This window comes from Monoraphidium neglectum (assembly GCF_000611645.1).
Source record: "Monoraphidium neglectum strain SAG 48.87 unplaced genomic scaffold scaffold00001, whole genome shotgun sequence".
In the NCBI taxonomy this organism is placed as follows: domain Eukaryota; kingdom Viridiplantae; phylum Chlorophyta; class Chlorophyceae; order Sphaeropleales; family Selenastraceae; genus Monoraphidium; species Monoraphidium neglectum.
This window is the reverse complement of record NW_014013624.1, coordinates 87,789-105,750: the sequence shown is the minus strand read 5'-3', so window position 1 is coordinate 105,750 and position 17,962 is coordinate 87,789. Positions and strand designations below refer to the sequence as shown.

Sequence of the window (17,962 nt, the reverse complement as noted above, 5' to 3'; positions counted from 1 at the left end):
CTCAGCTTGGTTGCAGCCCACATTTGCAGGTCATGCACGACGGGTACACAGTTGACCACAATGGACAGTCAGCACCCCACACTACTGAAGCGCGACCATTTGCCGTGATCAGAGATGTGAAAATGGATTTTGTGTCTTGCGGTTGGCCATTGACTTCAGTGCCAGAAAAACTCCAAGAATACTTGCAGTGGGCACGCGCCGAGCCTGTGACCCGCAACGGGCGGGGCCTCAACGGCCGTAGAAGGTGCTCAGCGCTGCACCAGCTGGACAGCAGCAGCTGCAGGCCCTTGGTTGCAGGGGGTGCCCTGTACCGAATGCTTGCCTGGCCAATTGAGCAGTTCAAATACTTTTAAGGGTTCCTTGAGATAAAACAGTCTGCCATCAGCGGCAGATCGCCGCGAATCACCGATCCAACAAGCAGCGCAGAGGGAAACATGCTTGCGCAGAAGACCGCGCATTGCACAGGTAACGATTCTCGCAACAATTGTCCTGCATGGCGCAACATTCAGGGGGGGGCGACCGCGACCACTCACTGCTCGTGCCGTGCTGCTTGCGCACACATCCTTCAGGTGTGGCAAAGAGGCCTGGACCTCTGCACGGCGCACGGCCCAGGGTACTGGCCGTTCGCACAGCAGCTGTGAGTGATGTTTGGCCATGGGGCAGGGAGGGCACACGCGGACATGCATGCACCTGAACAACATAAACAAACGAACGAGCAGCAAGCCAATGCTCCAACTTGAATTTTGTTGCATGCCCGCAGCTGTTCTCATTCGGTGCCAAGAAGTCCAAGGAGGCGCCTACAAAGCGGCCGACAGTGGTGCCGAGCCCCTCATTCAATGTACCGCTGGGTCTGCTTGTGATCTCCGGGCTGTCAGCCTATGAGGGCGTCACGCCTTTGGCAGGCATCGCAGGTCTCCTAGGCGTATTTCTGGCCATCCAGGCGACGCGCGTCAAGTGCGTGTGCTTGTTGACGCAAGAAATTTGAAGGCAGGGTGCATCTCTTGCCATATAGCATGCCAGCTGAGGCAAGCGCGCGCGCTTTGACCTTGCCAACCCCACTCGAGCTGGCAGCAGGTTCGTCCGGCTCGGCTAGGTGGCGTACTGCTGGAAGCAAACGTGTGCAGCCGACTTGCCATGTTGCTTGTTGCATAAGTAAACCAGTCAGCTTTTCCACCCCACGTCTGTCCTCTTCATTTGGCTGGTGTGTCAGGTTTGTTTTTGACGACGTGGGGCTGGAGGTCGTCATTGCTGGCAAGGAGGAGGAGGAGACGGAGAACAAGTTTGTGGGCGGCCGCAACCGCTGGTCATACGACTCCTTCATCAACTGGGTGGGCAACTTGTGACAGCCACAAAGTCCCAAGAGGCAAGGTGGCATGTGTTATTGCGGCCTGCCACTGGCTGGGGCTGTGTGTCTGTACCACATGTCAATCTCAACAGGGCCCCATGCCCTCCCCACCACAGGAGTTTTGGTGGCCCGGCTTCCCTGTTCTCGTTTACTTCAAGGTGGGCCGCGCAAAGCAGCAGTAACATGCAGGGTGGCTAACACAGCAGAAGCCTCTGTGTGCCGTAAAAGCTTCCGCGTCCCTCTTGCGTGCCCTACTCCCTGTCCCCAGTGACGTAAATGTATCGTGCTGCCCTTATTTCTGAGATCCGCAGGAGAGTCAGACCAAGCCAGAGGGCCAAATTCATTTTTTCCCAAGTGAGTTTGGGCTTGGCATCTTCACGGTCGTCTTGTCACTGTATTCATGCCATGAGAGCGTGCGTATTTGTAGATGTTTGGGTGACTTGACTTGGCCAACATTAAACTGACACTACTGCACGATTGCACTGTGCACATCTCGCAGTCATCTTCAACGGTCAGGAGCTGTACAACGTAATGGTGGAGCGTTGCGGCCCCTCCAAGACTAGCGGCCCCAAGTGACAGCCCTGTATGTAACTCAACTCTCTTCTCATCGCACCCGTGCACACGTGAAGGTCCATTGCCAGCGTAGGGCAACAACCCGGCAGGGCAGCTGCGCAAGATATCTGTCTCGTAAATTAGCACTTTTGAGGCTGAGTGGCGGCGGTGCGCAGGAACTCGGCCCATGGTGGGGGCGGGGGCAAAGACTGGCGTGTGGCAGGGCTCCCGACAGCACTGCAGCTGAACAGCTGCTTCAAGAGGACACAACAGGAAAGGCGAAAAAGGCCACACAGGCAGATGAGGCACGCCCTGTGCAATCTCACTTTATCTTTCAGCCTTCCTGGGCGCACCGTGCACTTGATGCACACACCTCCCATCAGAGCCGGCGGGCGTTGAGTCTTGAGTGACACAAGACCAGGCACATCAGCAGCTGCCCCGCCTCTCCTGGGTCCATGCTGACCGTGAGGGTGTGCGTGCACCTTTACCTGAGTAAAAATGCGTTTTTTGACGTCTTTTGTGCCGCTCGAAATCGCCCTTGGCGTCTTCGGCTTCTGCACGCGGGGTGCAAGTCAAACGGCCTCGCCTCGAGCTCTGCAAGCCATCGCCGGCTGGCGGGACAAAAGCTTGTGATACTTCACTATGATCGGGCTGATCGGGGTGATGGGTGGCGCTGCAGCACTGGAGATCCGCAGGCTGCGGCACCACCGCGGCCAGGACGACAAGGACGGGCAGGTCAAGGAGCTGAAGAAGACCGTAGAGGTATGAGCTATAGCTTACAGGCGTTAGCGGCCTGCATCTTCCAAGGCCTGCACCCAGCTGGGGCCGATGCGAGGCATTCAAACCGCCTCTGCAGCGCGCGCCGCGCAAGGCATCATGTGTAAAGTGGCGCATGACAGTTCCCCTCTCCCGCGGCGACAAAGAAAGACCGGCGCCGGACCGCCCTGATGCAGCTGCTGATGGCCTGTCACGCACCAATTGTCTCTCGTACATGCCCTCGTGCAGCAATATGCCAAAGAATTAGAGCAAGAGCGCCGCGTTGCGGCGGCAGCGGCGGAGCGCGCCAATGCGCTTGCCGCCGAGGCGGACGGGCTGCGGCGCGACACTGATCACCTGCGGGGCGCGGCCGAGTCGCTGGGCAGGAACAAGGAGGAACTGGCTCAGCAGAATGCGCAGCTGTTGCTAACCAACCTCAAGCTGAAGGACGAGTCGCAGCAGCTGGTAGAGGCCAATCGCCTGCTAACGGAGAAGGTGAGTGAACTTCCCCAGGGCGAGGGGGATTGCGCCTAGTTTTGTCTAATTGCTTGGGGTTCTACTGCTGTGATGAGTCCAGAAGCAGCGCGTGGTTTGCACTGTTGACGGGGACGCAAGTGGTGGGCTCCAATCACGAGGGCTTGATTTGCAGTGTATGCTGCAACTCGCGCAATGTGGGATGCGCCAATTACCAGCCATTGCTGGCTCTGATGCCATTTGCACGCATGGCGTCAAATTTTTATGCAGATGACGGAGCTAAGCGCCGAGCGGGAAGCCGAAGCAGCGCATTTTGCTGCAGAGCTTGCAGCACTGCGCGACCGCGTGGCGGGCGTGCTGCAGCGCATGTTCAGCAGCGAGATTGATGAGGGCGCCGCTGTCGAGGCACTGCGGGAGTTGGGCTGTGAGGTGACCTTCGTGCCCGACACAACAGCAAGGACAGAGCAGTCTCATACCAGGTGAGGCATTTGGACGTGTGAGATGCTTTGGCGAAGTCCCTGCAAGTGATCGATGCAGCATCGGCGCTGTATGCGTGTGCGCTTGTGCTGGCAACGCATGCGCCTTTTGCTGGCCAAGCAGCAATCAGCGGAAGCATGAGCGGCTCACACGCATCTTGTGGCCAACCTCGCCCACGCTGCAGCGAGCCATCCTACACGTTTGCACCCAGCCTGCTCCTTGATGACCCCGCCAAGATGGCGCGGCTCATGCAGGCCGCGCTATCGCAGAGCACGAGCGGCGCACTCTCGCCGCGCCTTTTGGAGGGGTCCTCGACAACAGGCAGCCTCACTCCTCGATTTGCACGCGACAGTGCCAGCCAGCGTGCCATGCAGGCCACCCTCAACATTTCTGGCGCTAGCAGCACTTCCGGGGCCAGCACACCACGCTTCACGCTGTCATGGCTGGGCGGCGCCCCAGAGAGCACAGGGTTGGGCACTAGCAGCGCAAATGCTGCCGTGCAGCAGCAGGGAGTTGAGCAGCAGTTGGTCAAGATTGCTCAGGCCAAAGCTGCCAGCGACGTTCCTCGGGGCGGTGGGGACAATTGCAAGGACGAAAACGTCACGTCGGGCGGCAGCCTGGGCAAGTCTGTCAACAGGAGCAATGGATGCGTCGAGCAGGGCGGCAACCTGGTGTTTGCATCCCAGGCCAAGGTGAGCCACCGGCCTCGAATTTGCTAGTGGGATCAGGCCACAACATGCAGGGAACATCTTTCATGCATCACGGACAGGGTGAGTCTCACGTATGGGTGTGCTTGCACGCTCGCCACCCAAAGGCAACCTTCTCCCTGTGTCCCCTTCTCTTCATCAATTGCGCAGGGCACGTCAACAAAGTCGCGCCTAGGCCTCAGTCTGACAGATGCCTCCGGCATATTCGGGAGCAGCAAGAAGGGCGCAAGCGTGTCAAGCGGTCGCTTCGATCAGGCGATGGTTGCTGGGCAAGAGGACACCGGCAGCGATCTGAGCGGGTCAAAGGACCTGGTGGCGCGCAAGTGAATTCTTCTGTGCGTAGGGCCAACTGAAACCAGCTTTGTTTGCGGCTAGAATCTATCTGCCTAATCCACCACAAGCTTTCCACACACGTTCCTTTGAGATACCGTGAAATATTTGCGAATTCGGACAGCCGATTGCAGTGCCCTCGCCTCCATGAGCTCACAATCACCCTTGACCTTCACTGACGTGTACCTGTAATCTGACTCTAAAGTGACGCGTAGATGGCAAGATCAAGCACATGTGCCAGCTGGTCTCTTCGGTGTTGTGAACGTAAACAATCGTTTGGTGCACTAAACAGTGCTTGCAACGAAATCTTTTGTGAGACCCGGGCTGTGCAGCTCCCGGCGGGTGCGCCTGCCTGGGGGAGAGCAAGGTGAAAGTGTCGACCCTCTTGACTGGCCATGGCATGTTCCTTGGTGCAGCGTGTTGGTTGAACACTCAGCACCCCACACGCAGATTGTCACCGTGTGCTCGGGCCTACGTCTTAACAAACTCTACGCTGTCCCTGTCCCTGTCACAATTGTTGCTGCAAGGGGCAAGGGCCTCCCTGGCCAGCCTGGCCTGAGCATTGGCAACTTTGACCCTGTGAGGGCGCCGTGGCGGCAAGGATGGCTGGGGGTACGGCCGGTCGCTCGGATAACATCAGATGCTTGGCGGTGCATCCATCGCGGTCGGCTTGCTGCAGGCGGTCCAGCAGCCGCTGCTTCTGTGACAGTGTGCGCGCTCATGGTTTTGACGCGCCATAGCTCATGTCCCCCGGGTGAGGCGCATTGCCCCCGCGCGGGTGCAAGGCCACCGGCTACGCCAGCATATGCATACCGTACCTGGAGGTGTTCCAATGCTATTGGAGAATCTCAGGAAGCTGGAGGGGCAGGTGCGGGTATGCCGCTTGCAGCCAGTGGTGCAGGTTGCGCCTTGCTCTAGCCAAGCCAGCAGGAGGGGCTGCTCAAGGCGATGGTCAATCTCGGCTGCCCTGCGGCCTTCCCACGCAACGCTGGCCTCTTCTCAGCCGCAGTAACATCATCCTGATACCACAGAACCCTGACCAAATGTCTGTCATCGACGATGTTGCGGTGTTCGTCTGTTTTCATCCACCAACACGCCTGATGAGGCACAGGCTGTTGTGCATGTGCCCTGGGGCATAACAGTCACCCCCGTGACCTCTGTGAGTCGTGGCTGGCGTGCATGCCTTTGTAGTTCACTCGATGAACACAGGAGAAAGAAATTCAATTTGCTTGTACCCTGGCGATGCGTCGAGGATAGAAACGCGGCCACCACCCACTCTCCCACCCGCAAACCCCTCACTCCCCAACTGCCTTCAGCAACTGCCGTGTGGCATCATCCCAACCACCACCACCACCTCGCTCAGTAGCGTGCAAACACCCACGGCCATGCACTATTGCACACGAAAAAAATCGCCAATGCCGACGCAGCGCCCCGCCACCCCTGCCGCCTCCCCCGGCCGACCAGAGCGAACTGTCACCGCGGCGGGCCGGCCGAACTGTCACCGCACTCGGCGCGGTGACACCATCCCTGCCGCCTCCCCCGGCCGACCAGAGCGAAGTGTCAACGCGGCGGACTGGGCAAACTGTCATCGCGCGCCGACAGGTGACGCAAGCTTGCTTAGAGAGTCACGTACTGCAGACGGGCGCCATCAACTTCCCTGTCGTGTCGCAATTGAGACAAACTTGAGACAAACAAACTTGCAAACAAGTTGTACTGTGACGGGGTCTATTTAAACCAATCCGGGGCAGGTGTGTTCTCGCTTGGAGACGCCTAGACCAGTGGGTGAGCGCCCTTTGTTGTGCGCTGGCGGTCAGCTCTCACCCTCATGACCAGCCATTTGCGCGGCCTCTTCACCACGAGCATTGTGGATGTTTACTTACATGGAGAAAACTCCGTCGTAGCATGAATGCATTGAAGACTGTATATTGAACCCATAAGATGCGATAAGTGGCCTGGTTCAAAAGATCGGGATGCCTCATCATCAGATCTGAAGCCCGGTTTCCTGGTGCAAAGCGCTGCACCTCGCTACCCTCGCTACAGATATCCTTTGTGTAGCGAAGAAAAACGCAGCGTGTTAGTGCGTGCAAAATTGCAGTGTGCATGATGGCCGCTGCGGCCGCAGCGCATGCGCTTGCAGGCACGCACCGCTACCGCACCACCGACATTGAGAGCGACGCCAGCTCTTTTGAAGACTTGCTGTTGCCCAAGCCGCTGGTACATGCCCTGGCAGAGGCAGGCTTTCAGCGGCCCTCGCCGGTCCAAAAGGTGGCCATCCCCTTGGGGATGGTGGGCACCGACCTGATCGTGCAGGCCAAGTCTGGCACTGGGAAGACCTGCGTATTTGCGGTGATAGCGCTGCAGCGCATCAAGTCGGATGTGACCACGCCACAGGTGGGTGTGTTGCAATGCCTACACGCTGCGCTTGCGCTGGGCATCGTCCAGACAGCGCCAATGGACCTGCTGCGCCTCACCACCCTGGCAGGCCCCTCGGCCCCCTGCTCGTGCACGCCCCAGAGCGCTCCATGCTTCCTCCGCAGGTGCTGGTCCTAGCCCCAACACGGGAAATAGCCCTCCAGAGCGCGGATGTGATACACCGGATTGCTTCGGGGCTACCGGAGCCCTCGCCCACTTCTGTCGCTTTTGTGGGCGGCCTGCCCACCACCGAGGACCTCAAGCAGCTGCGCAGGTATGCCAGGCTGGATTGCGTAGCTGACCCGGCGGCCAGCAGCCGCACAAGACCAAGTCAGCGGAGAACAAGGCAGCGCATTCATATGGGCACTTCACACGCTGTTCACAGGCCTGCTGCTGTGATGCATGGTGTCCTGCTGAGCCCCCTCTGTTGTCGCCTGCAACAGGACCTGCCAGGTTGTTGTGGGGACCCCTGGGCGTATCTGTGCGCTGATGTCGTCTGGCGCTATGCCGCTGCAGTCGCTGAGGGCTCTGGTGTTGGACGAGGCGGACCAGCTGCTGGCAGAGGGCTTCTATTCAGACGTGGCTTGGCTGCACGATCAGCTGCCAGTGACAAAGCAGGTAAACATCTGGATGGTGTCAAAAGGCTTGCAAACCTTCAATTGTTGGGTTGAAATCTCTCCCCCAGCAGTCAAGCACGTGCTTGCGTGAGTGCCCTGACAGGCAACAACTATCATGTGCCCTGACAGGCAACTTTTGGGTTGGTTCGCGCACCCATGCAAGTGACGTGCACACCTTATGCCTCCCTCCACCCACCCTTCACACGCCTACCTCACCCTTCACACACCTACCTCACACCCCTGCTCGTGGGACACGTGCATTCACAAGCACGCACGCACGTTGCGCACACGTATGCATGCGCACACGCAAGCGCTCACATATGAACGACGCACACATGTGCGCATACACTCGCGCGCACAGCTTGAGGCGTTCACACCCCTTCTCTGCATGATGTCCGCTCAGGTGCTCGCCTTCTCAGCCACATACACCCCTGGCCTTTTAGCAGACTTGGAGCCGCTGATGCGGCGGCCCCAGAGGGTGCTGCTGTGCGAGGACACTGTATCCCTTCAGGGTATACGCCAGTTCTACCGCGTTGTAGGGGACACACGGGGCAGCGTGCCGCTTGAGCAGCAGCCGCAGCAGCAGCAGCCGCAGCAGCCGCAGCAGCAGCAGCCGCAGCAGCAGCAGCCGCAGCAGCAGCAGCAGCAGCAGCAGCAGCAGCAGCAGCAGCAGTCAGGCGACCAGGCAGAGCAACGCATTCCCAGGAACAGCCTCGCAGAGCCAAAGCCGGAGGCAGACGGGGCTGATCAACAGCAGTTGCTGCTGATGAAGGTGGATGCGCTGCTGGAGCTGCTGGGTGGTGTCTCCTTCCACCAGGTCTGGCAGGGGCGTGACATCCGGCAACAGCATGAGGAATGGGAGCGGAAATGTTTTGAGGGGGGAGCGGCTACGGCTTGTTCTCAACTGCCTGTACTTCGCAAGGCTCTGCCCAACCATGTCGCTGCCATGAACCCCGCTTCGCAGGCAGTTGTTTTCTGCAACCGCAAGCCAGCTGCTGAGTGGCTGGCTCGGCGGCTTTCCTCGGCGGGCTACCCATCATCTTGTCTTTCATCTGACTTGACCCAGCCCGAGCGCACAGCGGCCATGGAGGCGCTGCGTGAGTTTCGAGTGCGTGTGATGGTCTGCACCGACATCATGGCGCGTGGAGTTGACTTGGAGCGTGTCAACCTGGTCGCATTGCTAGATGCACCACCAGATGCAGCCACCTATGTGCACCGGGTTGGCCGAACCGGCCGCTTTGGGACGCGTGGTGTGTCTGTGGCGCTTGTGACACCACGCGAGCTGGAACGGCTGCTGGGCTACGCGGCAGAGGCGCGCTCCGGTGAGGAAAGGGTTAGTCAAAACGGTGGCTGCTTTAATCAGTGCGTGCTGCTTTCCTGCTGGACAGGGTCCCGTGCAAACTTCCGATGTGGTGCTTGCATTCCCAGGCCTCAGGCCTTGTTCCCATGTGTGCTCAAAGTAACATCATCAAGCCACTGAAACGCCATGCCTCGGGCTGCCCCCTTCTGCCCCCACAGGCAAGCTGTTGCCCCTGCCGAGCGAAATTCCCTCCGACCTGTACGCTTTTGAGCTGGAGTCGCAGTGGGAGGAGGAGGCACTGCAGTTGTTGAGGGGCGCGCCCCTATCCACGCCACCAGCCAGCCCACCGCCAGTTCGGCCTCGGCACCAGCAAAAGTCGCGCTCTCAAGATGGCGAGCCTAGCAGCAAAGATCACTTGATGCAGCATGTGAAGCTTGGCTCCTCTGACGGAGAGGGAACCAGCAGTCAGGAGGCAGACAAGTGGCAGGTTTGGCAGCACTGGCAGGCGTGGCAGCACTGGCAAGCCTGGCAGGCGTACTATGCAGGGGTGCACCAACAAGTCCTGCCGTCACTGCAGCCCCCGCAGCAGCAGCAGCAGCAGCAGCAGCAGCAGCAGCAGCAGCAGCAGCAGCAACACAGTGCCGCTGTAAACGACGCTTGGCCCCGAGGTGCGCCTGTCAATTGCCCCTTGAACGGCGATCAATGGGAGGGGCCAGGTGCAAAGGAGGGCAGCATTCATGCCAGCAGCGCGGAGGGCAGTGACGACGAGAGCGGCTGGGAGGAACCTGGCGATGATGAATTGGATGGTCATGCGGCCGCCTTGCTGTCGCAGCTGGTTGTTGCAACGGAGCAGAAGGCTTCAGCAGACCAAGAGCAGGCGTCGGGAGACGGCAGCACTCGAGCAGGCCACGTCAGCGTGCTGAACCCACAAGCCGGCTGCTCTGTGGTGCCAAGTGTGGCCGTTACATTGGCCAGCAGTAGCCCCTCCCAGGCAACAGCAAGAGACCCAGCAGCAGTGACGAAGGTGCCAGCTCGAGCTGCTGGCATGCGCGGGGTGCCCCAGCCTACTGCAGGAGAGCAGCGAGCAGCCGCACATGCTGCTGCATGCCAATGCCGCAGCTGGCATCATGCGTACCTGCGGTGGCATCACGACTACACCACTTGGCTGCAAGAGTTTGAGGCGTGGCGTGCCTGGACCGTGTGGGCCTCAATGGCATAAGCATCTGGCCCATCATGGACTGTTCTGCGCACCAATTTGCAACATTGTAAATTGACCAACCTTGGTCACTGTGGCTGTGACAGGCCCGTGCAGGCTAACCATGCTGTATGACATTGGATTACGTTGCATGATGCCCAACGTCTCATGGTCTGTGCGACATCATGCAATGACGGCTATGCCAAGAAAGTAAAATGCACAGGTTGCAAAGGAGGTCTGAAGGAGGAGCAGAAAGCATGGATAATGCACACATGTTGCGAAGGAGGTTCCGACAAATGGATAAGCACACAACAAGTGGCAAACGCACACCCTGCCCGCAGTCACCGCCGTCCCGGCAGGCACTTGACGCGCACGCGTTGCAGTTCTTCGGCCTGCAGGGGCGATGACAAGGAAGGCGAGCAAAGGCTGAGACCTAGACTTGGCCAGCCTGATTGAATCCTGCAGCTACGTTGGTTCAACCAAAGTACAGCTTGTCAAAGCAAAGACACGCCAACACCAAGCCGCCACTGCACCTGCCAATTAAATGTGTGCCTTAGCTTGTCCAGGTCGTCTTGCAGGTGGTCACAGTAGGCAGAACCCAGGCCGACAGTGCCACCTGGGTGCAAGCAGAGCAGGCATGTAAGGCGGGACAGCAAAACGAGACCAAGATTGTAGCAATATATCGCAACTTGCGACTATGGCAATCGGCCCGCTGGCCCCTGACATTGCAGCATGGCAAGCCTATCAGGGCTACCTGGGTACACACCCTGAGCGAGTGCAGACCCCTTGGCTGCGCCAACATGGTCGCCCAGAGGCTGCGGCACCAGTGCCATGAGCGTAATGGGTGCATCATTGATGTACCAGTATGTGCTGAGGATGGTGATGCGTTCCTGGGTGGAGCCAATATTGGTGTGAGCAGGGATGGACAGGGCGTTCACAGCGGCGTGGAGGCTCGATGGAGTTGCCGTGGCCATTAGCTCCCAGCCTCCCCCCCCCCCCCAAAAAAAACGAATATCCTCCCCCTGAATTAGCACCCAGTCCCTACCTTGGGCATGACAAAAATGCCCTCCTTTCGGGTTTCCAGGGTCTCCAAAGTTCGAAGAGTCTCCAACCCTTTTGTGACTTGGCCAAATACGGTATACTGCAAGGAGACGCAGAAACATTTGTTGAGTGCCAGCGACAATTGCACCAATCACCTGGCACATGTACAAAGGTGGCTGCTCTCTTGCAACGCACTGATTTCAGTACCACCGTACCGCTTGCCGCTTGAAAGTCACCCTCTGTCAATGTACGGGAGGTGTGTCTTAGGATTTCGGATTTGCCGTTACCCTGCCTCCCCACCAAACCATGTACCTGCATGTCCAGATGTGGCGCGTTGCCCAGCAGCATGGAGAAGCTGCTCGTGCCGCTGTTGGGATCATCAAAGCGCCCCATGCTCAGCACGCCTGTAGTGTGTTTGACGTCGGCCCGTACCTCCAGGGGCACCTTTTTATCACCCTCCGCCTGGGGCCCCGAAGGGGAAGAAGGCAAGGCGTGTCAGCACAGGAGCGCTGGACAGAAGTGCATACGTAGTTGTTTGCACTTTTAGGCAGCTTGGTCGCTCTTGCTGCGACGTCAGAAGCACACCTTTTGTGCGGCATCCAGGGCAAGGCTGCGTCCACTCGTGACCTCCGCCACTTGGGCCACAAACCTGCGGAATGTACATGTTTTCAAGCAAGGAGTGTGTGCAGACGCATCGCGTCCTGACGACAATGTGGCATGCGGTGCACCCAGCTGGCCAGGGTTGATTCCCTGGGCGCACCCTTTGTCCACACGGAAGATGTGGTTTCCGTTGTATGCACCCAAGGTGACCAGCTTGAAGATGTGCTGAGCAGTCACAGGCGCCACCTGCGGTGCAAAGTGGCACCAGCAGACATCTTGTAGGCTGCGCAAGGCGAGCGCAATGAGCCGGCAGAGGCTGTGGGCTGCGTCCCGACCCTTCTGCTCTTGACAAAAAATACCAGTCACTCACGTTGGGTAAGAATGCAAAGTGAATGTCGCCGTAGTTGGTCTGGAACACTGCCCGCTCGCGGGACGCGCCGGCTGCGGGTTGTGCAGGTGCTGAATGGGTACAGCGCAGCACACGAAAGCGGCAACAGATACATCGCTGTCCTCCATCAAAGTTTCTGGTCAATACAATCTGCCGTTAGTCTTTACCACAGGCGATTGGTGCTGCATGATAGGATTGCAGAGGCACAACTGCATGTGCCAAGCAGGTGAACTGACCATGCAGGGCAATTGGCGCAGCCTGGGGTACAGCAGCAGGTAGGCCCACAGTAGCTGCCCAGAACAGCAGAGTCAACCTTAACAATGCTGTCGCCATTGAGTGTGCTCCCGTTGAGGGCTGCGCGGCCTGCAACAATCCTCGACCCCGATCTTCAGATCTGGTACCGCGAGTACGGTAAATGCACCGTAGGTCTTATAGTGCCGTCCTATGCTGCGATGCAGTACAACACGCACACCGGTATATTAACATCCATCTTTCCAGGTGGCCAAGCTACCATTGTCACATTCATGGCATGAACCCGGCTGCTCTGAACCCGGCTGCTCTGAACTGATGAACAGCAGTGCTGAGCACGTTCACTGCCAGCCCTTTCTGAGACTCTTTGACTGGCAACAGGCGATTCTATGCAAGCTTGAAAATTGTATGAAATGTGGAAATGATCGTCTTTCATAGACATCTGAAAGCACCAATCAGCACGATGTCCCGTGTACACACGAACAACCCACATGCGGAGGTTGAACGGGATCATGGGTTACCATGCGAATGCCTGCTTTTGACAGACTGCTTGCAACAAAGGGGCACCCCTAACGCTGCGGCGGCACCCCTTCAAGGTGCGGTGGCCGCACTGCCGTTGCCGGCCGGATCATCTGGTGGGGCTGCGGTTGCCCTCCGACTGGGGCCTGCAACCCCTGTGTTTGCTGAATATGCATCGCCTGCCATTGCTGCTGCTGCAGCTGCTGCTGCTGCTGCTGCTGCTGCTGCATATGTTGATGCTGTTGCTGCAGCTGCTGTTGTTGCACCTGCTGCTGCTGTTGTTGCAGCTGCTGCAGGAGCATTTGATGCTGCTGTTGGGCCTGCTGCTTGGCCTGCTGTGGTTGCTGCTGCTGCAGGGCCGACTGCTGCTGCTGCCCCACCGCAAGAGGCTCCTGCTGAACTGGTATATGCTGCTGCTGCTGCTGCTGCGGCGGCGGCGGCTGCTGCTGCTGCTGCTGCTGCTGCTGCTGAACGGGTGCTGTCGCCACGCCTGTCACGTTGGGCGCAGGGGCGTTTGATGCCGCCGCGTGTGCTACTGCCTGTGGCTGAGGCGCGGAGAGGTTCTTGTCTGCTGCTGCTGCAAGAAGCTTGAGGTTCTCCTGAAGTCTTCGATTAGCCCTGCGTATTACTCAGCCACGTGCAAGGGTGGCACATACCGAGGAGGGGGCAAACCATTGTGAAGCACTGCAGCCACCAGATATGAAGATGTCCCACCCCAGCTCTGGGATGCATTCTCAGTCCCTAACACGAGCCTCTGCACATCGTCGACATGGACCACAGTAAGCTCACTCTGCTATCTTCTCCTGTGTGTGCGTCCCATCAGGAGACAGAAGAACCGCGAAGTGCTCACAATTTTCCTCGAGCAGCTGTGGGTGAACGAGGGTTTCTGGTGCTGTAGGTTGCGAGGCAAGAATATATCTATGTTCATCTGTCCTTTTTATCTCTGGATAAGTGTGCCCACCCAGCAGCAAGACACGCCGCTTCCCGCACAGGCGTCGGCAGCAGCAGCAGCGGGAGCTTCTGCCCGTGCAGCGCCGCAGGATGCCTGGCTGCTCCCCTGAGCTCACGTCCTGCGCTCCTTTAGCGTCAATGATCTCCTTTATGACTTGCCCTGCGAGCGCCATCCTCCTGTACCGTACTACACTTCTGGCTATGATCTCGCGCTCTAAGGCATTAATAACATTTGCTAAAACACATTCACGATCTTGCGAGATGACGTCCTAATCGGTGGATGATTGAAAATGACTCTGCTCTACGGTACCTCCTGGAGCTTCATTCAAACTCACAGTCAGATCGACGAGTCACGATCGTCGACCAGCAACAGCAACAGTAAGTAGGTATTTGAGTGCCCGTGCTGTGTCGGCCCGCGCCAGGCCGCGCCTCAGCTGACCAGCAGCTGCACAAGGAGTAGCACGAGCAGCGCAGGCAGAGCATATTGCAGTCAGAATGCATCACTAGGGCTTCATAGGTCGTGCACAGAAGTGTCGCAATGATATTTGAGCCTAGTGTGGTGGTGACGACAACTGGGCTGCACCGCGCTGAGCGAGACCAGGTCCGCACTGCCGTGGAGGCGGCGGGTGGCAGGTGAGCTCGGCACCCCAGGGGGCGACATTCGACCCTGCACTGGGACCAGGTGGCAACAGTGGGCATTTCAGGAAGGCTCGCCGTTGCATCAGGTTGCGCAGCGAGGCAGCTGGCCGCAGCGTGTTGGCCGCGGTCATCAGCGGCACATGCCACTCGGCCCCCCCTGCTCGTGACACAGCTGTTCGCGGATCCGCATTTTGTGCTGCCAGGTACTCGCCCAACCTCAGCCGCCGCTGCACCCACCTGATCGTCACCTCCACTGATGAGCCGCACTCCGACAAGCTGCGCACTGCGCTGGCACAACAGTCTAATTGGGGCATCAAGATACAGGAGGCTGCCGAGGTCCTCTCCAAACCTGTGTTAACGGTGGCGGCACCCGCTCGCCCCAGGGCGGGTGCGGGCGTCGGGGTACCTGCTAGTAGCGACAGCCCTTGGGGCGACGAGGAACGCGTCCAGCAGCCACAGGCACAGGCGCAGCAGGCGCCTTGGATGGTGCATTTTTCACAGCTGCCACTCGATGGTGTCTATGCAGAGAATCACCAGCGGGATGGCTCGCAACGCAGCAGCGACAACGGCAGCGGCGGCGCAACAGCGTGCGAGCAGCACGCACTGCTGCCGCTGCTGGAGGAGCAGTGGGCCGACGAGTGGGCAATGTCCGGGTCAGCCCCAAGGCCTCGTGCACAGCACTGCACTGAGCACAAATTAGAGCCCCAGCCCTGGCAGCTGCGGCTATGGAAGCCCGAGAGCGCCACGGACGATCCTATGATACTGCAACAAGGTGGGGCGCCTCAGCCGGTGCCCCCACTACAGCAACAACATTCTGAGCTGCCGTCGGAACAGCTGCATCAGGCACAGCAAGCGCAACATGTGGATGGCTCGCAGGCGTCGCAGGGCCAGCCCTCCCTTGGGGACTGGCACAGGCAGCAAGAGCCCAGACAAAGTTTGCCTGCCTCTCGTCGCAGTCCCCATACGCCCATCAGTGAGCAGCGCTCCGCGCTTACGATGTGCGGGGAGCTGCTCTTTCGACCTGTGGGAGAGCAGCTGCCTACGGCTACCGAGGCCACGCAGGCTGCGTGCATTGCCTGTGCAAACACTGCCATCAGCCCAAATATCTGCCGAAAACACCGTCGCATCAAGCTGGGTGGTTCCAAAACTTCATGCCCTCGCCACCGCAGGCAACACCAGTGCACGTCGTTTCACTACTGATGCTGCGCCGCCCTCCGGCGACCGGCCACTTGGGAGTGCTGGAGGCCGGGCAGTAGTGCACACGGATGCGGGGGCAGGAGCCATGAACGTGGTGCTGCAGCAGCCACTAGTACTCAAATCGGGGATCAGCGGTGCGGCGCCCAGCACCCGCACAGGTGCCAGCCTGAGACGCAGTCGGGCCACGGGTGATTGGAGTCCTGTGGCGCACAGCGGCAGCAGACAGCATGGCGTGCAACAGTTCGCCCGCAGTAGCGAGGAGGAGCGCTCGCACAGAACTGATCGGATCCCCCTACATCAGCTGGTGCTTCAGCTGACAGCTGCGCGGCCCATGGACGCAGAGCTCTTGGCGGCGACAGCACTGCCCAACTTTGCAGCAACGGCGGGATGGCGCAGTACAGCACTGAATGCAGGGCAGCCCAGGCGTGAGCAGCAGCACCACCACTGCCATGATGATTTGCAGCAGGGGGCTTTGGAGGACCCTAAACGGGCTGTGGTAGAAGGAGAGGCCCCGGCCCAAGCAGCGTCATGGCCTGCCGCTAGTGGCCTTGCGCCTCTGCTGGCTGGGATAAGGCAGGCCAGCGGTGAGCAGCACGCTGCTGACTGGGACCCAGCATATGCTCAGGCTGCATGGGAGCTGGTGCCCAGCGCAGTGTCCCTTCAGAGCGGGCTCAGCACTGGATCAGGCATGTCACCACCACCTGAAGCAGGTCTTCCGGGATCACGTGTGGAGGACATCATTGCGGCGCTGCGGCGCGCCACAGGCGAAAGCAGGCGCAGCACAGCAGAAATTTCTACTCAATGCGTCACCACTGTCTGCGATGCTGATAGCAGCGGCATTTGTGACAGTGGAGGGGATCATGGCAGCACCATGCTGGGGTCCTGCATACCCCACACAGCCTTTTGTGGCGCCGACGGTATCAACGATGGCGTCAGTGATGGTGATGGTGACTGTGGCAGTGTGGCGGACCTGATAGAGGCGCTGCGCAGGGCCTCTGGAGAGAGCCGGGAAAGCAGCGCAGAGCTTGGCCGCATGGCAGGGCCCCCTGTCATTCCAGCGCCTGCCAACAACGGCAGTGGCGCCCTGACCAAGCAGACTGCTGCAGATGTGGAGCGGCTGCTGCAGGCCATTCGCCGCGCTACAGGGGACAGGCCCCCTGTTAGTGACAAGGGCGATTATCGTGTCCCCGCCTGTGACGTCAGGTTACCCGAAGACGCTGATGAGTGCACCACTTCCAAGGTCCCTGCCCACACATCTCGGACGAACGGCAGCAGTGTGGGCAGGGTCAGTTGGGACAGGGGGGACAGCGCCCACAACAACACGGCGTTTACGTGTACGAGCCCTACAATCGGGCCTGCAGGTGCCCCATACTTGCGGCAGCTGCAGCCAGAGCCTGTGCCGCACCAGTCGTGCAGCACCGCCCAGCAGCAGCCGCACCAGCAGCAACAACAGCACGGCCACCACCACTCCCACATCAGATGTGGTGCCACCGCAGCGTCAGCAGCAGAGCGGCCAGACGCCAGCTCAGGCGACCTGGACTGCCTCCTAGCCGCCCTGAGGTCAACGACTGCGGCACTTCCCAACGGCAAGACTGTTGAAAGCGAAACCCGTAGTTGTCCGCCCAACGGCAGTAGGCTGTCTCCTCGGTCGCATGTGGGCAATGGGGCGCATCCGTCCTCGTCAGCAGCATCATATTTGCCCAGCAGCAACTTGGAGCTGGCAGTGGTGGAGCCTGTGCGCGGGCTGGAGGCCGCCCTATCCGCCGACCTGTCACGCCTAGCAGCTGCCCTGGCTGCCCTTAGGGCGCCCTCCCCCGTGCAGGACAGCCTGCCTGTGCAAGAGGCCCCTCCCCCACAGGCCGCACCAGCGGCTGCTGCTTTGCGCGAGGATGGCCAACCCTGCAATCAGCGGGGTGTTGGCGCCGCAATGCTTCATGCAGCCCTTGTCTGGCCAGGCAAACAAGAAGAAACATGCGGCATGCTTCATGTGAAGCAGCGGCACGCGCAAAGGCAGGAGCCACAGCAGCAGCAGCAGCAGCAGCAGCAGCAGCAGCAAGCACCCACGCCATGGTCCTCGCCTCCACAGCCCCCGCTTGCGTCACCACCTGTGGCCACGCCAACACCAAAGCCATCAAGCCTATGTGGCGACACTAGCCCTCAAGGCAGCACCAGTGCTGGGCGCAGCGTCAGCGAAGGCCTGGTGGGGGTTCAGG

The 17,962-nt window shown here is 59.6% G+C and overlaps 3 protein-coding genes across 3 annotated transcripts; all 3 read left to right on the top strand.

Annotated features, from left to right (window-relative positions):
• Window positions 1–434: 434 nt before the first annotated feature.
• MNEG_0024 (hypothetical protein) lies at window positions 435–1,343 on the top strand (the record flags this gene model as incomplete). Its single annotated transcript, XM_014051516.1, has 4 exons — window positions 435–465; window positions 570–613; window positions 761–954; window positions 1,211–1,343. The coding sequence occupies 4 exons, from the start codon at window positions 435–437 to the stop codon at window positions 1,341–1,343; spliced, it is 402 nt and encodes a 133-aa protein (XP_013906970.1).
• Window positions 1,344–2,539: 1,196 nt separating this feature from the next.
• MNEG_0023 (hypothetical protein) lies at window positions 2,540–4,638 on the top strand (the record flags this gene model as incomplete). Its single annotated transcript, XM_014051515.1, has 5 exons — window positions 2,540–2,659; window positions 2,903–3,148; window positions 3,398–3,606; window positions 3,957–4,296; window positions 4,462–4,638. The coding sequence occupies 5 exons, from the start codon at window positions 2,540–2,542 to the stop codon at window positions 4,636–4,638; spliced, it is 1,092 nt and encodes a 363-aa protein (XP_013906969.1).
• Window positions 4,639–6,744: 2,106 nt separating this feature from the next.
• MNEG_0022 (hypothetical protein) lies at window positions 6,745–7,032 on the top strand (the record flags this gene model as incomplete). The annotated part of the gene is made up of 1 exon (XM_014051514.1): window positions 6,745–7,032. A coding segment is annotated over one exon (288 nt), but the record flags the coding sequence as incomplete, so codon positions are not given.
• Between the last annotated feature and the right edge of the window lie 10,930 nt (window positions 7,033–17,962).